General features: G+C 37.5%; 2 protein-coding genes and 1 long non-coding RNA gene across 7 annotated transcripts in view; 2 read left to right on the top strand and 1 right to left on the bottom strand.

The window, feature by feature from the left end:
• LOC100651376 (alpha-tocopherol transfer protein-like) overlaps window positions 1-20,148 on the bottom strand; it is a 34,945-nt gene that overhangs the window by 13,808 nt on the left and 989 nt on the right. Inside the window, exon 1 of one of the 2 annotated variants that reach the window (XM_012313337.3) lies at window positions 2,289-2,447. The exons of the other annotated variant lie outside the window; for it this stretch is intronic. Within the exon in view, the coding sequence (XP_012168727.1) occupies window positions 2,289-2,310 (22 nt within the window). The 5' untranslated portion in view covers window positions 2,311-2,447. Of the gene's footprint in view, window positions 1-2,288; window positions 2,448-20,148 lie in introns of those variants that run through there. 2 annotated transcript variants of the gene reach the window in all.
• Window positions 3,277-19,968, top strand: LOC100651134 (alpha-tocopherol transfer protein). Of its 4 annotated transcripts, none has more exons than XM_048410138.1 (5): window positions 3,277-3,674; window positions 14,733-15,042; window positions 15,638-15,732; window positions 17,582-17,896; window positions 19,247-19,968. In XM_048410138.1, the coding sequence occupies exons 1-5, from the start codon at window positions 3,648-3,650 to the stop codon at window positions 19,601-19,603; spliced, it is 1,104 nt and encodes a 367-aa protein (XP_048266095.1). In that variant the 5' UTR covers window positions 3,277-3,647; the 3' UTR covers window positions 19,604-19,968. The 4 variants fall into 4 exon arrangements, with proteins under 4 accessions (XP_048266095.1, XP_020721155.2, XP_012168732.1 ...); XM_020865496.2 differs by lacking the exon at window positions 3,277-3,674 and adding an exon at window positions 3,692-4,237; XM_012313342.3 differs by lacking the exon at window positions 3,277-3,674 and adding an exon at window positions 8,323-8,890.
• On the top strand, window positions 4,244-6,943 carry LOC125385952. Its single transcript, XR_007225744.1, has 2 exons — window positions 4,244-4,913; window positions 5,249-6,943. It is a non-coding gene; the product is annotated as an uncharacterized LOC125385952 (long non-coding RNA).

The following is a 20,148-nucleotide window of genomic DNA, read 5'->3' as shown; positions in this document are numbered from 1 at the left end:
TATCGTTATGAGATACGGATCATCAACGAGTACAGGACGTTAACGTTCGAAGGAAATCTTAATAATCCACGTAAATCACACGTGTAACGATCGATATGACAGAAAAATTGCCTTCGTATGAAAATTGATGGATATAATTACGTTTTATCTCATTTACCGTAGTTGTCGTAATATTTATGAAAGAAGGTATACGTCTTTGGATCTAATAGTATAAAAAGGATATACAGGCAGCGTCGCATCAATATTTCAACATCTTTTAAGTCTGAGTGACTTTTTTAAAATTAAGCCGAATGATTTTTTGAGAAGCTATTTAGAAGGATGAATTTTGCGCATCATTTATGACGTGTAAAGAAAACGTCGAAAAAATTGCAGTTGATTGGAATGGAAGAATCGCGAAGAAAATTGTAAAGAATAAATGTCGCATTTTACAACCTTTTTATCTAAATTTAATTAACATTTTTATGAGCTATAAACGGTTAGAAATAATGAAAATCGCAGTTATTTACGACTTTCGGGTAACCGTAATAAATTTGAAGATTCTTGCGAGGATTTCTGCATCAGCAGATTTCAATAGAACGTTCAGCATGCATATAACTGGTATAAATCTACAAAACGTATCGTTTCGATTTTCGTTACAGGCCCAGCTACAAAGGTTGTAAAACGCGGCCTTTTTTATTATTTTCCTCACGATTCCGATCGATTGAAACTTTTTCCGAAATCTTCTTTACGCGTCATCCATTAGATTAATCCTTTCAACTTTTCAAAAAATTTCAAGTCGTTTAGTCCAATTTTTAAAGAGCTATTCAATTTTAAGGCGTTTCGAATACAAACGCGAGCGACTGCATACTATTCTCTTTCATCTATCGCGTGACAAAAACCAGAAGAACGATAAAAATAGACTTATCATATTTTTCCCATGTGATTTTCATATACACGCTCCTTCGATATAATTTTTCTACTTTACACGCAATAGATTAGCTTTTTTCACCTTATCGATGATTCTGAAATCATATTTTTCTTGCGAATATTCGAACGATGCAAGTATTCCCGCGCCAACGGGTAATTATAAACTTTTCAGACGCTTAAACGCGAATGTCGTAGCAATTCCAAATTGGTCGCGACTGTTTGTCACGCCAAATCGAAAGGTTCTTGAACTTTGAATTAATATGCGCCACGTTTTCCATTCGGTGGAGCGCGGAACTGTGATTGTTCTCACAAACTGTTCGCGCCGAACTGTCGTGTTCGGTATATAGTTTTGAATTTTTCGCGGGTCGGTTTATTATCGTCGTTTGACGCTTTGGCGCTAAAATGCAGCCAGTCCGATTGCGGCAACTCTACGATTAGATAAAACGTTTCGAAATGGTGTTCGCTTGTGGAAAATTGAAACGTGTCTCTTCCTTTCCCCTTCTTGTTCTCTTGATTAAAATCGTGGTTGTTGCTAGTGATGTGATTAGGAACCAGTTTTTGAACGTGTATAACACTCTATATGTGGATTAGATGTGGAGATGACACTGTGAATTTCAAGGCTGGTAAAGCTTTTCTTGTCGTGAAAATGTCATGGCCGATTATTAGATAACAAAGATAAAAAGTAAGAAAGAAATAGGCAATTCTATAAATTCGAATGAGATACGGCAATAAAAATATTCAAACTATATGCAACAGCGGATAAAGGATAAGAGCAAATAGAAAGAATTCGATGAATATATGTTACAAAAAAAAATATTCGCTTTAAAATAAAATATTCAGAAAAATATACTTTGAAATCGAAAATACAATATTAGGATCTGAAGTAAGAGAAAATAAATTTCCATGAATTTAAATTAATACGATGATAAATGCGACGATAGAGACGCTATTAGGTGTATCAATTTTGTAAATTATAAATATTTAAGAAGTTACTGTCCAGATAAGAAGTTACTGTCCAATAAATGGTATTATTGCTAAAATAGATACTAATTATTCGATCGAATTAATTACTTCGACTAATTATTCGAACGATTCGTTTCGTTCGTGATTAACATTCATCGATATCACTGTAAATCTTCGCTCATCGAAGATTCACCGTTGAAATTGCAAAATTTCGTATTCCATTCTTTCCCTCTCACTTCAAAGCCACGAGTAAAATTCCAAGTTACGAAAATCTCGCAAATCTACAAGTTGCCCAAACTAGACGAAAACGTTCCCAGCATCCGGACACGTTCCACGAATCGTGATTCGCCCTTCGTCATCACCACGACCCCATGTACTCGACCCCCGGTGATCGGAAACGGAACGGATAACTCACTCACCGTTTAGCCGTGATTCCATCATTGACTCGACTGAAGGATCGACCGCCGGTCGTACGATTCGACGAGCAAAGACGATGTCGTTGTGGTGTCAGGCAAATACGATATATCACGCATTAGTAGGTGATGTATAAACGAGGTCCTCTCCTCTATATAAACGCGTTGGGGAACTCGGTGACTCGAGCTCTGACCTTCCTTCCTCGTTACGATCGACTTCCCTCTCTCCGTATCTATCGTCGATGCTCGTCGACGACAACGTGGCCGAGACACGCGCGTGCCGTTCGATGCTCGAAGTGGAACGATCGATCGATCGAACGAACGAAACGGGACGGATGATTTCTGTCGGTCACGGGATTAATGGGGCGAAACAGCCTGTTTATCAGCCGCTTCCTCTCCCCGGCGAAAGTTCTGGTAGGAGGAAAGGGATGTTTGTTTATCGGATGGCACGGCTGGGATCGGGTTATGGGTGCTTATAAATAAATTGACGCTGAACTTGGAGACGGATCGTGATGAGCCGAGTCGCTGTGGCGTTGGGGTGGGTCAGGATGCATGATCGATCGTCCGACACGACGGTGGTTTCATGGTGGAAGGATTTGTTATATGATACGAGGGGTGAATATGAATGTGAGCATCGGTGATGTTCAGAGTGAACGAGAGATAGAGGGAGTGTGAAATGGAGATACGTTACAGTGTATCGGTGTTGGGACACCTAGTATAGGGATTAAAGTATGCTAATGGAAATGGTAGATTGCCAGTGTAACTAGTCGGTCGCTATCGAACCTTTGTATTCCATCGGTATCACCGATAGGGACAGTGACAGTGCGATAATTATTTTGTTGCGTTGCAAAAGAAGTAATTAATCGAGGAAACGATTAAATCGCAGTGGAGAATATCGAACTTGAAGATTCCACGAGATTTACGAAGTATCGATAAATAAGCTACTCGGGGGAAGGATATATCGTCGATAAGACGAACCGTTGATACGTAATCCTTCGTGATAAATATTTACGAATATTAAGGAATTATGCACCGAGTCTATAAGTTGCATTTGAAGATTAAAAGTCGTGATGTAAACCGAAAGTCGAAAAAGAACAAGGATATATTTAAAGCAGGATAATCCGAGGACATCCTGTGCGTCAGTTACAAATTGCACGCGAGCGTTTCCTTGAACTAGGCGCGAAGTCCGATTTCTGCCGCCAGTGTGTGACAAATAAAAATCAGCGGAACTAACGCGAAAGATTGTTTAACTTAAGTAACACTTCTTCTAAGAAAAATCATAATCGTCGAAGAAGTACCGAGAACCATAGTGACAATGCTAATAACTACAGATTTTCGTGCATAATTCATGATTTCTAGAACATAATGGAAGCAGAAGAAAACATAATGATAGTTTGTATACTTTGATGCATTTATATTACATATCTTCTGTATATTTTCGTTTTTTCGAATTCCCATAAATGCATAAACAGCCGTAGTTTATAATACCGGTTTACGAACTATTTTTTGTTTTTTCGCGCGTAGATTATAATTCCTGATTTTTATTGCGTTTAACGGTACGTTTTAATATAAAACTAAAGGAATTAGATATTAGAAATGAGAATTTGAGGTCGGTGTGACGTTATATCAAGCCGAGAAAGACAGAAGGTTGACCATCTATCGCTATTGTTACGATGTTGGGTCGGCCATAGAGAAGGAACTTCAAAGAAACACGTAGCGTGTTGTAACATTTGTATGCAATGACCGTGTCGTCGTGAAAAGGAACGAGCGTCGTGTTTTCCTCCACAGTTTGGTAGTTTTGCACTTTGAGTACGGCTAATGGAAACGTGTGCATCGAAGGAATATACACCTGCCTTGCGAACACTCAATAATTGAATCTACTAATACAAACTAGTTTCGAACAGGAAGCCGATTGGCTTTTTTGTTACATGTTTACTCGTTTATGGATCGACAAAGTACGTACATCGTTTTTATTCTATGCATGCATTCAAATAAATCCATTCTATCTTATATCTTTACATTTACATATTCATTTTTCTTTCTTAGAAGAATTTTTCAAGTTTTTATTTTACTTAAATCCTACTTACAATTTGTTCCTTTTTGTTTATTACTGATCTCAGCAAGTATGATAGCAGTATATTAATTATTTGTGTATTTGTTCGTGGAACTTCATATAATCGCGTAATTTTCCACGTATAGCGAAGATTTTTCTAGTTAAATATTTTTCCTCACCGCTTCAATCGTCGTCCCAGGACCATCTTGTCTGATACTTTTGTAAATGATCACGTTAGTGACGAGTTTAGTATTTTACGTTGGATAGAATTATCAGGTGTTTAATTTTGCAAAATTTACAGTAGGTTAGAGGCCTACCTGCGCGAAATTCGCCATCACGCGCTCGTAAAGAGTTTTACCGTAAAATTCTAACCGAGCCCCGAGTGGTTTGCGGCTGACAGCTTAGCAGGAATTTTATCTGGAGTCGGTAGAAGTCTCCTCCTTTCAGCGAAAGGCTTAGAGCGCGACATCTTGGTTCTATCTTCGTGAATAACGATTGGGCACTTTTTCCAAAATTGTTCATCCTCCTTATGGTATCTTGCTCCACGAAGGACGCCAATTAAGCAAATGTAGAAGATGGTAAGACAGTAAGAGTTATAAGAAAGATAAGAACATCTTTACAGTCATGCTTCCTCAAATAAATCCTCGGCACGTCTTCGGTTTACTCTACCTAAATCCTAGGTGTCTTTAAATAAACGTTGTATTTGCCTTTTAGAATAAAAACTTAAATAGGAAGTATAATATGTAGTGTTTAAACGACAAGTTATTTTCTTTCCAATAACCAGTCAAACGATTTCTCCTACACATTCCTTCCCCTCTTCTTTTTTCATGAAAGTTCGATAATCACGTACGTAATTATCATTCTTTTACGTGCTTCATTTCATAGAATGTTTCATTTGTACATGTGTTTATAGGTTCAGTAAGGAGCAAAAGCCTTAGTCCACGGATATCGAACAGAAATATCTCGCTTTCCTTAATAAATCTCTTACGAATAAATTTCACTAGACATTTTTTAAAAATTTATTGTGATCGATGGATCCAAATGTTCTTTTGTGAAATTTTAACATATAGGCATTGTATAATAAATATAATACGACATTAAAATAGTAATAGAAAGCAATAGGTAATATACAATAATAATAAACGATGAAGTAAATGAAAACAAACAAATGGAGTTTGTTAATAAGAGCGATAAGAATTAACAGGATACGCTCTGTTGAAGATTAATTGAAAGCTGTTTAAAAGACTCGATAAGAGAAACAGTATCTCCATAATTGTATTAATGTTGATAATCGTTGTCGAACAGAGAAACGATTCGTCGATCGCCCGTTATTCGCCAAGAGGGGGAAACTCTTACTTCCTACACGTTCACGTACGATTCCCCTGTCATTAACCCGTCGTATTATTAGTGTGGCCAGTGCCAAGCCGACGTGCTTCGGGCGTGTTTCCGACTGCCAATGAATTTCACGATTTCCCTTTCTAAGCTGCGAGTCGAATGATTCCTAATCCAGGAATAACGGCTATCTGTAGTGAAATCCATAGCAGCGTCGATCAATTCTCTTATTCGCTGATCGTGCGAGCGATCGCGTGATTGCACGATCGTTTAGCTGTAATTAAAGCGGCGCGGTGCTTTACGATGGACGTCTCGCGAATAAATGTTCTTATACGTTCCACAGATTTTAGTCGTTTACTTTTTAGGAATTGGAAATGCCAGGAGAAATTTTCTGGAATTGGACACCCTGCTATTAATTTCACTTTCGAATACTTTTCGAATAATTTATAGCATCTGGTTTGTAAAATTCCTTATGTAACTTTCGATACGAATCTCCTGATTACGAATTCTTAAAATACAAATTTTTAATTTTTCAATCTCCAAGTTCGCAATTTTTTCAAGTTTCTTAAGAATTTACCATAATAACGTTTTAACTTATTTTTACGTGTTTTTTTCTAATATAATCGCACTGTCATTTTAAGGCATCTTTTACAAACATTTTCAGAAATCTTATGCTGTTCTTATCGCAAATTGCAATTGATACGGTCGTACAACCGCGATTTGCAACTTTCTCCGTTGTTAGATGGTATAAACGTATATGAGTTATTATGTTATTACTAAGGAATTTGATATTAAAAATTTTTGCCCTACTGATTCTATAACCCAGAGACGTTACGTTGGCAAGAGAAATTAATATGCTTAACGAGAGTAGTATGCTAATAGAAATCCTGAATAGTATGCTGTTAGCTGTTCGAAATGAAAGTTGTTTTACAAGTTTGCTTGCGATTTTTACAAGTAATTAAAAGAATTCTTCTGCACGTGCTTCGCGTTATTATGTATTCATCGATAAATCTTTCTTACACGTCTATCAAATGTTATTACTTATTGGCCCAGGAAGCCTGTAATTTTATTCCATTAATACCTAATCCTACCATTTTTCTTACGGTAAGTCTTCTTCGGTTTCGAATTTCTTGGAAACCTTCTTCGAGGGAGATCTCGTTAGATGAACGATTCTGGAATCTTTGCTTCAGCGAGCAGCTTATCCAGCCATTAAGCGTCGAGCAACCCTTGAAACTAAATCAACAGCTCGACCACGAGATTACTTGGTTCTGGGAAATCGTTAAACAAAAAGCGAATGGAAATGGATGGTCGATAGATGGGCAGGATGATCATGTTGGACATGTTTATTGAAACTTCGATTAGCTTAATAGGAAAGCTTCGTTCGTTTCAGTATAATAAGCTGCAATAATAACGTCAATAGAACATTAAAATCATTACAGTTTATTAAGTTTTTGCTATTTCTTTAGTTTTATCCATAGCGTTACATGATTAAAGCATTTACGCATTTTTCTTAATGATATACAAATTATAAACAAGATTGAAAATTATACAATCTTGTAATGAATTCTTAGAAGTGAAATTAATATTCAATTTTGTTATGATTTTGCCATCTTTACGCGAGAAGAATAGACTGCAGTTTATATTTAATGGATAAGAAATATGTTTTGAAAACTCAAACGATATTTTATCTAAACTAAAGAAATGGTTCCTAAAAAATCTGTTTTGCTCTCTATATATTATAAGATGTACCTTATTTCGGGGATTTTAAACATTTTTATTTGCTTTGTTTACATTCTGTAAATTTTTCTACATTTAAATATCTCATAGATGGATAAACATTCGTAGTTCAATTATTGCAAGGGGAGGAACAAAGAAACTAAGATCATTCGAAATTTTTCGTGACAATGCAGGTGGAATTACTAGATTAGAATATAGCAGTGATCTCATTATTCCAGAAGATTGCTCAATCTCTGTTACTGCAGTATCGCGTATCTCCTTTTACTCAGAAACGGGATTCTTATGACCCAATTAAAGCATATCTCTACAGAAACATCTTACACGAATACTAATTAAATTGATAAAAATATGTGGAATATTGAAAATATTTGATTATATCTTTTTTGGTACCGTTCATTATTATAGTATCATGTATACTTTCTTTTTCTGGGTAATAGGTTTATAAGCGGACGTGTTTTGCAGCCCATCTTGGATACTTTATCGAAGATACGTGTAATATAGAAACACGCAGAAACATTATAAATACCCTATTATATAACATATTTATAGTTTTTCTAGCTTCGATCGTATCTTTGATAGCGCGTTGCACTTTATGACGGTATTTCATGAACATTATAGTTCGTTTATTTAGTTCCTGGAATAGTTTCAGACGAAGAAACGAACTCAGCTAGTACAACGTTCGGGAAACGTTGGCATCAAGTGTAACGTATTAGGTTGTCCGATAAGTTTCTTTCGTTTTATAAGGCGATAATAGATGAACAACAATTTCTGTTTTATATTATTTCATTGAATTAGATATGACCCATTTCGTTATATCTCTATTATTATGTTTGTGCATAATTCAATAAACTAATATAAAACAAAAAACATTGTGCGTCTATTGTCTCCTTATAAAACGAAAGAAACTTTTCGGACAACCTAATATTATTGGAAAGAAAAATTTGTAAATGAATATAAAGCATATTTTTCTTGGTGTCACTGAAATTTTTCAAGAGAATCTACTAACAAAACCATGTTCCTAGGAATTTGCCTTTCTTAATTTTGGTTTTGGTAATACGAATTTATGAAAAAGTATGAGAAACATTACGTCGGATACGTTTGTTTGTATACACGTCCGATTTATTTACATTTCTTGGCGATGTAGCGTATCATCTACGGTTCAGGAGACAAGAAACGTATTGAACTGTAATGGCAAAAAGATCAAACAAGTAGCAATAGCACATAGTGGCACCGAATGACACAGTATTAGATCCTGCAGAAAGCATTGTCAGCCCGAGGAACGTTCGTGCATTGCTGGATCGGTGATTGTGCCACAATCGACGTACAACTTTCTCGCTCGCAGATTTACAAACACGGAAGAAGCTTGAAACCGGCCTAGTAGGTTCCACGGTAGTCGCAGTGTACGCAGGTTCGCGCTAGTGCACGGATCAAGTCACGTCCTTGACAAAGCAGCCCTGCTGAATCAGTGAAGTTACAGTTTGCCAGAGTAAGTACTTTGAAAGCCTTCGAATTCTCGCAGTTGCTTCTAAACCTTACCGTTTACTCTTGTCCTTCGTACGTATCCTTTCCACGTCCCATCGATCCTCGTTGGTTGCTAGGGCAGTTTTTAAGTTTCTGGAACTTGCAGGTCTTTCGCAGGTTTTTCATCGAGTGAATATTAATCGTATTTTTGATACCTTGCAGTTGCTTGTTGGGTTTTCGTTTGTTTTTTTTTCTTGAAGCTATTGATCATTGTCGTTTACAAACTTAGATGTTAATCCCACTGCAGTCATCGAATTTTTATATGCGAATCTCACCGTCGTTTTGACGAACGAAGAGACTTTAAACGTTATGACACTATCTACAGGAAAAAATTGAAACGAGAAATTACTTAAAGCAAGTTAACGATAGAATAATACGATAGTGGAAGATAGTTGAGTAGCAGAGTTAACAATGAACAATTGTTTGGTAAATTTGTCGAGTTTTCTCAAAGATTTAAATAACCCACTGTATATGAATTGCACTTTCATCCATCGTGAGTCGACTAATCGGTTAACATTCACCTGGATTTTACACGCGAGCAAACAAAGAAAAACAGTGTTCTAGGAATGTAATTCCCTGAAAAACTGTCCGAAGAATAAAAGAAGCTGCACGTGAACGGTAACTGGAACACAGTGAGGCTTTAATGACTCGTTGAACGATTGATAGTTACGTCGTAGTTAACTGGTACGTTTGTAAAAAGAGACGTTGTTGCGGTAACGTCTGTAAGAACAGAGAAAGTAGAAATGAGACGTTCTTATGCAGACACGTTCAGTGAAATTGCATCAACCAACGTAATGATGAATTAGTGCATATTATGTTCCTATATCTAACACGAGTTGCATATATATCGCTTTTCTATCTTTATTTTAGTTATTATATTTTATTATCTATTTTGTTTATCGCGTTGAAAAAGATTTATTTTCCACTAAACTCCAGGATAAATTTCTAACGAATTTTTTTCAGATATAATTTGGGCTTTTGAACTCTGCGATATATATCGGGTCATGGTACATCCTAGTCACGAAAATACTTGAAAATAGAGTTGAAATGATCGAAAGATAGATAGAACTTTATTGACGCAACAATTACTTCCACGAACTCTGACCAGCGGTTAAAAACGCTAGAAAACTAATAGAAAACACGAACGACAAGATTCGTTGAGAAATGTCTGATATCGCATTTCTCGGATATAGCTAAATTAAAGACAAGGGAAGGATATCGCATATACGTAAATATAGCTTAGCTAATAAGCATGAATATCGTTTCGTGATTATATAGGTAATCTGTCATTATGCTAACTTTTGTAATAACCATATAACTGAAAAACGAGGGTTTATCATATTATGTCATTCCGTAAATAGAATGGAAAGTGGAATTCTTTAGCAAAGATCGTAGATTTCCTGAACAATTATATTTTCATCGCGAAATTACGCGTTACGTTGAATGTTATTTATAGAACGTTGATATAACGAGGAGATATGACTGGATAGAACGTTAAATCGGCAAGATTTTTACTTTTACTTTCTCCTTTCCTTAATACGTGAATCGTAAGACACCCACGACAAAAGTCGGGTACGAGGTTGTCGTTAGTGAAAGCACCGAACCGTGGATGCAGCAAGATGACCATGACATGTTTCGTAATCTCGATGACGTATTACCTTTGGATAGCACGATATCGGTGTGGCTCGCAACGATCGCTGCAACCGTAGCATGTTGCTAGCGAGTTCACGCATCTAATTTGTTCGTCGGTAAACGTTCGTGCCGCGATTCTAACTCTTCCGTGGTTTGTAAACTAAATTTTGTTAGTTGAAAAGTTTTCTATTCGAACCTACTCAAGTTCTTTAATCTGTAAATGGTGAGTGAAATAAAATAGGCTCTTCGAAACTGATGAAAAGCGTTTGAGCATTAACTTAAAGATCAAGTATAATAGTTTGGACAATACATCGACGAATCGTGTATATACAACAAGTATAGATTTTAAAGACACAAGTGGATAGGACTTTTAGTCGTTAGTTTTCTACTAGTTTATACATCTATTCGAGGATTTACGACCGCTAACGTTTGTCAAGTGATCGAAGATGTTCTTTGAACCGTAGTGTTCGCTGATCCGTAGAAACCCAATTATGGAACACTACTCACCAACCACTATCACCGTCTTCATCGAGTTTCGCCGTGTCCCGTACTCTTATTTTTGCACAACCTACGCTTCTTCTCTACCTACGGATAAACAAGGAGCTTTATTCTCAGTTAGATCTCATTCTATGCCCGCAGAAGTATTCGTTTCTATTACGCTTTTACCTATAAATCTAACTATTTTTAGTTTGTCAGGTAATATCTCACGATGTGCAGCGCAAAGTCTGTCAACCGTGTCTAAGAAATCCTATCCAACCGAACTATCAGCGATCTGTTGAAAGATTGCACCGACCTTGGTGTTGTTTAGTCGTCAGTTACTTCACGCGCTAATGCAGTCGCCAGTGTTTAAAGCCAGCTCATAACTTTAAACTTTCTCCACGAGAACAAACTGACTGTCTACGATGCTTCTTTGAACAGTAGATCAGCACGATCGTTAAATATATAACGATCAGATAAAAAATCGCTAACGAGACAACTATACGCGAGAATGGCCCCTTTACAAGTTTTAGAAAGCTAATGTAATTTATGAATTGACGTGTACAAGCATAATATTCGCCTTTTAATATACTTTTTGCCCTTTGACGATAATGGTACTGTACAGTGATTAATATCTAATTCATATAGTCGGTGAGCTTTTTGCGTGAATCGTTTCTTTCGAAGTCTATACTCTTTTTCTTTAAGGAGACTCGAGTACCTTGAACTTTAGACGCTTGTTCGATTTGCGTGTTAAAAAATGATAGCGACTCACGGTTATAAAAGTAATCTCACGACCTTCAGAGTACGATTGTAAATAGATTATACGTGTCTTAAATAGATCTTTCGTGCGCTGTATATGTACAATACGTGTGTTGGTCGCTTTCCCTGAAATTTTGCTTGTCACTGGAATACGGATATTTGTGCGTCTATTTTTCTTTTTATTTTATTTATTGTATTTAAGGATTTCAGGTATAAAAATGCACGAAATAACACGCCTCGCGAAAGTATTCGAACAGTTATCGTAAAAAGCTTCTGCGAATGCATTATGCGTGTTGCAGGGAAGTTTTTCAAATTTTTTTTTTTTTTTTTTATTAGAATATTTACTATCAATTCTCGTTGAGAATTTTCAGTAACTTAATTTGGCGTGATACAATGACATGGATTATAATAGTTTTATATTGTTGGTTCTAGTAGAAACTAAGGATTTAATCTAGAGGGTATTTTCTTTTTAGTCTGCGGATCTGGTCCGTCGTGTCCAGTAGTTGGGCGACTAATGGGTTGTGGTGGTTGTTGGCTCTTGTGTTGTATCTGCTTCTGGACTTGTGTATTTCATCTTTGACTGTAGGTATCTTGATTGTTTCGTTGGTAACATACCAGGGTGCATTTAATAGAGCTTTTTCAAATTTAACGTAGGTTCCGTTTCTTGGATTTCATTTATAAAAGTATGAACTGTTCCGTTTAAATACTTTCATTTACGAATGTAACTTCACGGTATAGGCGATGTATTACCAATCCATTTGAAACCGGCGACGCACGTGTGCAAGAATACACGTTGTCGTTATCGTTATCAGTCAGTATTGGAAAATCAATTGAAGGACTAAGACGTAGTAGGAAGAATATCGCAAACTTTAGACTGCAAAAGTATAGAGGCGCAGCACTGTGCGAAATGATAAAGAATAAAGCATTGATTTGAAGTAAGGAAAAAGATAGGAAGTCTACGACTATTATCGAAATCTTGAATCGTCGATTCCTCAGGATAATCGTTTAGCTAGAGATCGGTTTCGAATATTCCGATTTTTATCTCGCGATTACACCGCGGATGTTTACGTATTTATGAGAAACTGAAAGGTGGAAAAATAGACAGATTATATGTAATATGCAGATCCTATTTGTTTAGTATGTTCGTAAAAATGAATTTGCGTATGTGTACGTCTGCGATTTAATTATGACGTTACATATATGATACAACCTGTATTTATCGATTAATGATTCTAAGATGTTAATGCGCTAATATTTTATTCGTTCTCATGGACGCTATTCAAATAGTCTATATAATAATAATTCCTCGATTATACTCTTCGCTATCTATGACTATGCTCGTTCATAAATAGAGCGTAATATTTATTCAAAGAACTATTTTTGCGGAGTAAACGCTTTCGCAGCTAGATTATCTTGAAATATCGTTAGTTAAATAATATGAGAAAATAATATACGAATTCGAATCGTTCTATGGAGTGGCGTGATTGTTTCTTTTAACACTAACGTTCTGAGTAAGGCCGCAGGTAAGAGGGAAATTGCAGTGTATTTTGAGTCGATGCAACGAGGTCGGATACCTTAGTTGCAGTCAGTTGCATCACCGATCGGCATCGCTGCTGGATCGACTCTCGTATTCGATTTGCGACTCCCATAACACCGTCTTTGGATCTCTTTCTTTCTGAGAAAATTCTTTTTCACCTAGCGATAACAAAAATTCAATCAAAACTGGTCAAAAGTTCATTCAGCATCTCGTGACTGTATAGCAGATGTTTTCGAGCAACGTTTTTCCGTTGAACAACTCGCAAAGGCTTTTTTACAAAATATTCCTGTCGAGTATTCGTTCGTCTTGAAAAAGGAGTTCTACAAAGTCATCCTGTAAAACTGAGAAACCATGGATCGGTCGTAAATCGGTAATCGTTCTCGCAGAGCGCATTTTTGAGAGAGAAAGTTACGTTGATGGTGTTCGAGCCAGGTGAACAGCAACCGATCGAAAGTCTTTGCAGTCGGAACGCGTTGTTTCGTGCAGGAACCGGAAGGATTCTTCGTACACGCATCACGCGATGGGTGATTCACGCTGGTGGCAGTTTTGTGTTTGATACACGTTCGTGTCGATGACAGACGAGGAACGAGTCTTCTCTCTGTGTCTTTATCGCCACAACGATTTATCGTTAGTCGAATGCGAAACAAAACGTACGAAGATAAATTTTATAAGCACGTAGTACCCTCTGATGACAATATCAGAAACTCGTATCGTGTTACTCGTTGTTCCTCGAACGATTGGTGCATTCTTCTTCGTAATTTCTTGTGAACGAACTCGGTTGTAATCTGCCATCGTCAACGATCTGTCGAGGTAATGCAACGTTAGAAGTTGGATTTCTTAAACCAATCGGTGGTCGGAAACTTCTTAAAACAGTTAATACGCGCAATCAATTCGATCTTAGAAGATAATTTCCTAAAGCGAAACCAAAGTGAATAGCAGTGCTTCAAAATATGTCTGCAATTCTAGAGCGTTTCGAGTATTTCGGAAATTTAAAAAATTTGTTGATAAAGCGATTCGCTCTCGAAGGACGAGCTAGCCGTTCGAAATAATTGGTAAACGAAACCGAAGTGAATCGAAGTACGTCGAAACGTGTTTCTGACAATCAACATCAAGTTCGTTTCAAATTCTAAACTCGGCTTGCTAATTGTCTGAAAGAAAAGCTGGCGGAAAGAGGTCGAATAAGGCAGGAGACGAGTGGAAAGAAACGAAACCAGTCGTAAGCTGGCGGCGAATTGCGAACGGTGACTGTTGCGCGCGGTTGTTACAGCCTGCGACCACGCCGTCGAGGTTATCTCTCGATTCGACGTCGCGACGTTAAATTACGTTGATCCTCGAATCCTGGGCTTAACAGTTTCTCAAGCGTAGTCAAAGGTGGATTACGCGAAACTGTATCATGCCACAGGATACGGAGGACGTGTCGAATGTCAGGATCGGTGTAACCTTGAAGAACGAGCCGAAACCAGCGGCCGAGAGGGAGCTTCTTCTCGAAGAGGATTCGCCGAAAAACGGCGACATCGATGTTGGAAAGTGTTGCAACGATTTAAACGGTATGCCGGAATTCAAGGACGATCAGATCCAGTCGAACGACGAGGAGGTTTGTTTGGATCTTGGAGAACCCTCGCCGGAAGTGATGGAGTACGCCAGGAGAGAACTTGGAGAGACGGACGACGTTAAGTGTAGGACCCTTCAGGAATTAAGGGATATGATTTATGGTAATTATCATTGATAAAGGGATATTTATGTTACTGAAAAGATACAGCGACTCGCGATAATATTTTAACCCTGGCAGAAACTTTCCATAATTTATATTATATGCCTCGTATATCGGTAAAGTTGTGTTAGTTAAAGTTAAAATTTCATTAGTTAAAAAATTGATTAATTAAAATTAAAAGCCGACTGATATTTGTACTTTATAGCTTTACGAGTACTAAACTTCGACAACAGTATTATACTTTATGCGGATATTTATGCAATTTCGTATGTTTACGACTATACGTTATAATACGTTATACACAAGAAGATAAATTAATTAGATATTTGTCGTAGTCGCTATACGTTGAATATTTTCCGCATAATGTGTGCATTTTGTATATTTTTGCGTTTTTTATCTTGCCATGAAAGGACAAATTTAGTCTATTAATTATGTCAAGAATTTCATTTATAGCAGAGCTGTGTAAGAAACAGGGTAAAGAAGATCAAAATAGTTTAGCTTGTGAGAAACTTATACGTTAGTCAGAGGAATAATTATTCGAGATAGCTGAGCGAAAGCGTGTTCTTTATCTATCTTGGGAATTCTGTGTTCGACAGAGAGAGGAGAATGTCTGCCGCACAGGATGGACGACGACTTCTTGATTAGGTTCCTAAGGACGAGGAATTTTAACGTTAACAGGGCGCATAGACTGGTAAGTTTCATTAATATAACGAAACTGATACGATACTTTCCGAGAATTACGCAGTATGGTCGACTGGCTGAATCTTTTCTTTCCACTTTTTCGTATTTTCCGAACGCTTTCTTATTAATTTCGTAAAAAATGTTCAAATCCACGCAATTAGATAAGTAGTTTCCTTCAAATTATAGCGAACATGTGGTATACTTAACACCAATTTAACGACACTGGAATAAGATAATTTGTGGGCAGAAAGAGGTGGGATTCGTAAAACGAGTCCAGCTGCAACAGTTGCATAATCCTGTCAAGGTAAACTAACTAAAACTAACTCAGTCGACTCGCTGCGATCGAAAATGTCTTTCCTCGAACCTATTTCTTTCGAGACTTTCCATTTTCCATGACTCACGTGCAATTTATTTCTGATCCATTGATACGACACGATTGAACAATACAATTAATTAATACTATCATTTATTTCTCTGGCGGAATATTTTTCGATCATTAACGTGTGAATCATTGTATAAACGTGGTCGGCGACACCTTCTTCGATCCATTGTCTTCTCAAGCGATGGCAAAAGCAATTGTCAAACAAAGAGACGGAACATGCTAAACGTCAGCCGATTAGTTAGCTGACTAGGTTGAATCAAAGTTCACTTCGATCGTGAGAAGCAAGAAACTCGCATTCGTCGATTCAAGCGATTTTATTTCTAATGGCCATTCTATTTGCTCGATTATTCGACTCTCAAGTGCTATAATCCAGATTAGAACGATTCTCGAGAGAGGAGAAAACCATCGAATCTACGAGATTCAATAAGATAGGTAGTTGCGACGTATCCCAAGTTACAACATATCGTTGATTCGTTGAAAGATCTTCAAAATCACCGATAAAGCACATGTTCCATAAATTAGAAAAATTCGATCAAGTTAAAGTTACAAATTATAAGGTGTTTACTTTTCTTTAAAAGAAGTTGACGCGATATCACAAGATGAAACGAATTCGCATCGCAGTTGCGCACGTCTTCTCTTCGTGGCCATCATTTAACAGAGTTGATTGCGTTTTCGAGGTCGACCTTTTTCTGTCGACAAACTACGAAACGCTTGAATAATTGCACGATTTGTACCTCGTCTTCTTTACGGATTAAATCGAACGCTGTCGCGTTCGTTTTCTCTCGACGTTCCTTTGAAACGCCATTAATTATTGGTTGGTGTTCGTTGTTTGCTCCGTTTCTATATTTGAGCAACGACGGTTGAGTTTGAACAACGAGATTAAATTGCAAAGAATCCGTTTAATGCTGCAAGGCGTGGTCGGTGATCTTCCGAGAGGATTTTTGAAGAACACAGAAATTAAAATTTGAATTCCCTTCGTCATTGGTAGACCACGGATGTTCATGGATTTGCGAAGTATTCAAAGGTGCAGAAATGTATAAGATGCTGGACGCGTTTTAAAAATCACAAATGTTTTATTACTACCGATACTTATTCGATAGCAGGACAGTTTTTGCATTTAATCGAACTTTACGTTTGGAACTCGACTTTAAAGCAAAGATCAGACCTCCTTAGGAACGATATCATTGAAACTTGGTTACAAAATTTAAACATTTTCCAGCATTTAGTTACTGCAATATCGATTAGAGACTCGAGCAGAAAACAAACTCTTAGTAACATCAATCGCGAGAAAGCCTCATCATACATATACAACGAGGAGCATAACTGAATCAATAATCATAGCGTTGATGGCACGTGAAAAACTTGACGACAGTAGATAATGATTTGCACGAAGCCCGTGATTATCGGTTCGATTATGCTGTTCGCCGTACTAACCTAACCAAAAACCGCTCCTGTTTCTCAAGAGATCTTTCCATAGATCGTAAACTACTGCACCTTCAAAGAGGAACATCCGGAGATCCATCAGGATGTGTGTCCACTGGAGATGAAGCACATCGGTGAAGACGACGTGATGTCAGTGCCAGCTTACAGGACGCAGGATGGCAGGAGAATAATGATCTATCGACTGGGAAATTGGGATCCAAGGAAATATGGCGTGGAGGAGATCTTTAAAGCCACGGTCATCATTCTTGAACTCGGAGTTTTGGAGCCCAGAGCGCAAATCCTTGGCGGCGATGTAATTTTTGATCTGGAGGGCATCACTATGGCGCATGCGTGGACTATCACTCCTCAGGTATTTCTTTTTATTCTCTTTATTCTCGTAATTTTCTGCATAACGCTGATAATTGGCCAGATGATAATTGACGCTGTACGATAACGAAAGAGAAGGAAATAAGTAAACAAGAACGAGAATCGAGCGCTCGATTAAACGAAACTCCGTCGTGGAAGAAGCATCTAAATCCGAGAGCAAGATATCTTAGCTACCGGTATCGATTTGCTTCCAGCGTTCTTGAAACTTAAACCATCTATAACGTCCTTGAAACTAATCGTCTCTCATTTTATCCGGCGACCTCCTGTTACGTTTATTCATCCCGGCCGAATATCCGGTGAAGTGGTAGCTGTGTAAAGGCGGCACTAATGGTGTCCTTGAAACTTCAACAATTCGTAAAGTTCTCGACACAGATCTTCTTCCGTGCAGCCACTAACTTCTTCGTCGGACCTCGATCCTTCGTCTAGTAGTTGGTTCGACGACGGAGAAAGATAACGTTGTACGACAACGCGGAAGAATCGGGAACTTGGAGGCGGCCGAACTTTGACGTCACTTTTCAATCATTTTTGCTACTGCTGTAAAATCATTACAAAATATTCCTTCGGATCTTTGCCCCTTGCATTAGACCATTTATCGTCACTGAGAGGATCCAGATATGAGATCATCGCTATTCGAAGTAAATGTCAATATTTGGCTGATACTACTTTAAAAATTCAATATTCTTAAAAGTAAGAGGATCGTGTCTTGGATCTTGGTTTGGATGTGCCTCTAGTTACTATGCAATGACTGGAGCGTCTCAATTTCAGAACGTCAATTGCCGGTTTATTCCTTTGCATTAACTCTTCTCACAAACATCTCAATATCGATAAAGAGCATGGAATTAAGAAAATCTGGAAATCTGTATTATCCTCGCGGTACTTCTGCACGATTGCGCTGGAGAACGTAGCTGAAAGCCGGCGTTAAGAGGAAATCCAGTTTATCCTCCTCGAAATCTCGAAATATCTTACTCTTTCGATTAATGTAATTCCAATGTAAGTTTGATCAAGTTAACAGTTCATTGGGCAACGATCGGGCACGTTTATACCTTTATTAAATTCCAGTAAATCATCGAGTTTCGAATGTTAGGAGATACGCGAATGTATCGAATGTTCGAGATCGAGAGTGAACAAATTTCATTTGAAATGAGGATGAAAAAAAAAAAGATAACGATTTGAAATAATAAACCATTTTATTTATTTTTAACAACTATTTTATTTCTCTTTCGAAAGTATAGCATAAGACTAAGAAATGTATTTAGCTAAATGACCACGATGTAATCACAAAAAATGAATTTTTAACAAATTCAATAATCATTGATCTTTCTATTTTTGCCAGGTGGCCAGTATGGTGGTAGCTTTGATAGTGTCAGCGTTCCCAATGACGACCCACGCTATACACATCCTCCATCAATCCTGGGTATTCGACGTGATGTTCTCGGTATTTAAGCCACTTCTGGACGTGAAGATGCAGAATAAGATCTTCTTTCACGGTAGCAACATGGAAAGCCTTCACGAGCACATCTCACCGTTGCATTTGCCGAAGAAGTATGGCGGAACCAGGGAGGAATTGGCTTACTACAAGTGGATAGACAACCTCAGCAAAGTCCCTCAAATCGTCAAAGAGATGAAGCAAGTCGGCTATATAGTCCCTGAGGAGATACAGAAGCAGTTAGACCAATTGGTCGAGGATTGAATTAGGATGCGCCTCAGGGATTTCTGCGTTGCCAGTTCAATATTATCTTCCATTCTTGATTAACAGTAACTATATACGTTTTATGGTCATTTATAGACACGTCGATCCAGTTAGGATTTAGCTTGATTCTGTTTTTTTATTTCGTTCACTCTTTTTTATATCATCGTTGCTTTAACGCGTTTCTTCCCTGTCAGAGGATACATTTTATTTAGAGTAACTATCGCATTAGACGTAACCGAAGTATTGTATATTTTATAATCGATATCCCATTATTACGTTCGTTCCACGACTTCCTATATTTTTTACTATTTAGTGGCCACCAGTATTTTCCACTATAGTATCGATTAAACGTTTTAGAAAAATCACTCTTCCTTCTTCTCTTTCACCGAATCTCCATTGGACGCTAGAATAAGATCGCGAATTGATAATAAATGGATCCGAGACGAATTAATGGCTTGAAAAAAATCGACATCGTTCAATTTCCTGGGAAATGGAGGGACTGGCGTTGACTGTATCCATAGATCGAATCGAAACCTTCATTTTCC

Source organism: Bombus terrestris, chromosome 11 (assembly GCF_910591885.1).
Source record: "Bombus terrestris chromosome 11, iyBomTerr1.2, whole genome shotgun sequence".
Taxonomy (NCBI): domain Eukaryota; kingdom Metazoa; phylum Arthropoda; class Insecta; order Hymenoptera; family Apidae; genus Bombus; species Bombus terrestris.
The sequence above is the reverse complement of the archived record's forward strand: the minus strand, read 5'-3'. Positions and strand labels throughout refer to the sequence as shown.

Bases quoted from the DNA above. Each gene is read 5' to 3' on its own strand.
- LOC100651134 (XM_048410138.1), top strand. From the start codon at position 3,648: ATGGAAGCAGAAGAAAACATAATGATA. The intron at 3,675-14,732 runs GTTTGTATACTT...ATCATGCCACAG, and splicing joins CAGAAGAAAACATAATGATA to GATACGGAGGACGTGTCGAA. The intron at 15,043-15,637 runs GTAATTATCATT...TGTGTTCGACAG, and splicing joins ATTAAGGGATATGATTTATG to AGAGAGGAGAATGTCTGCCG.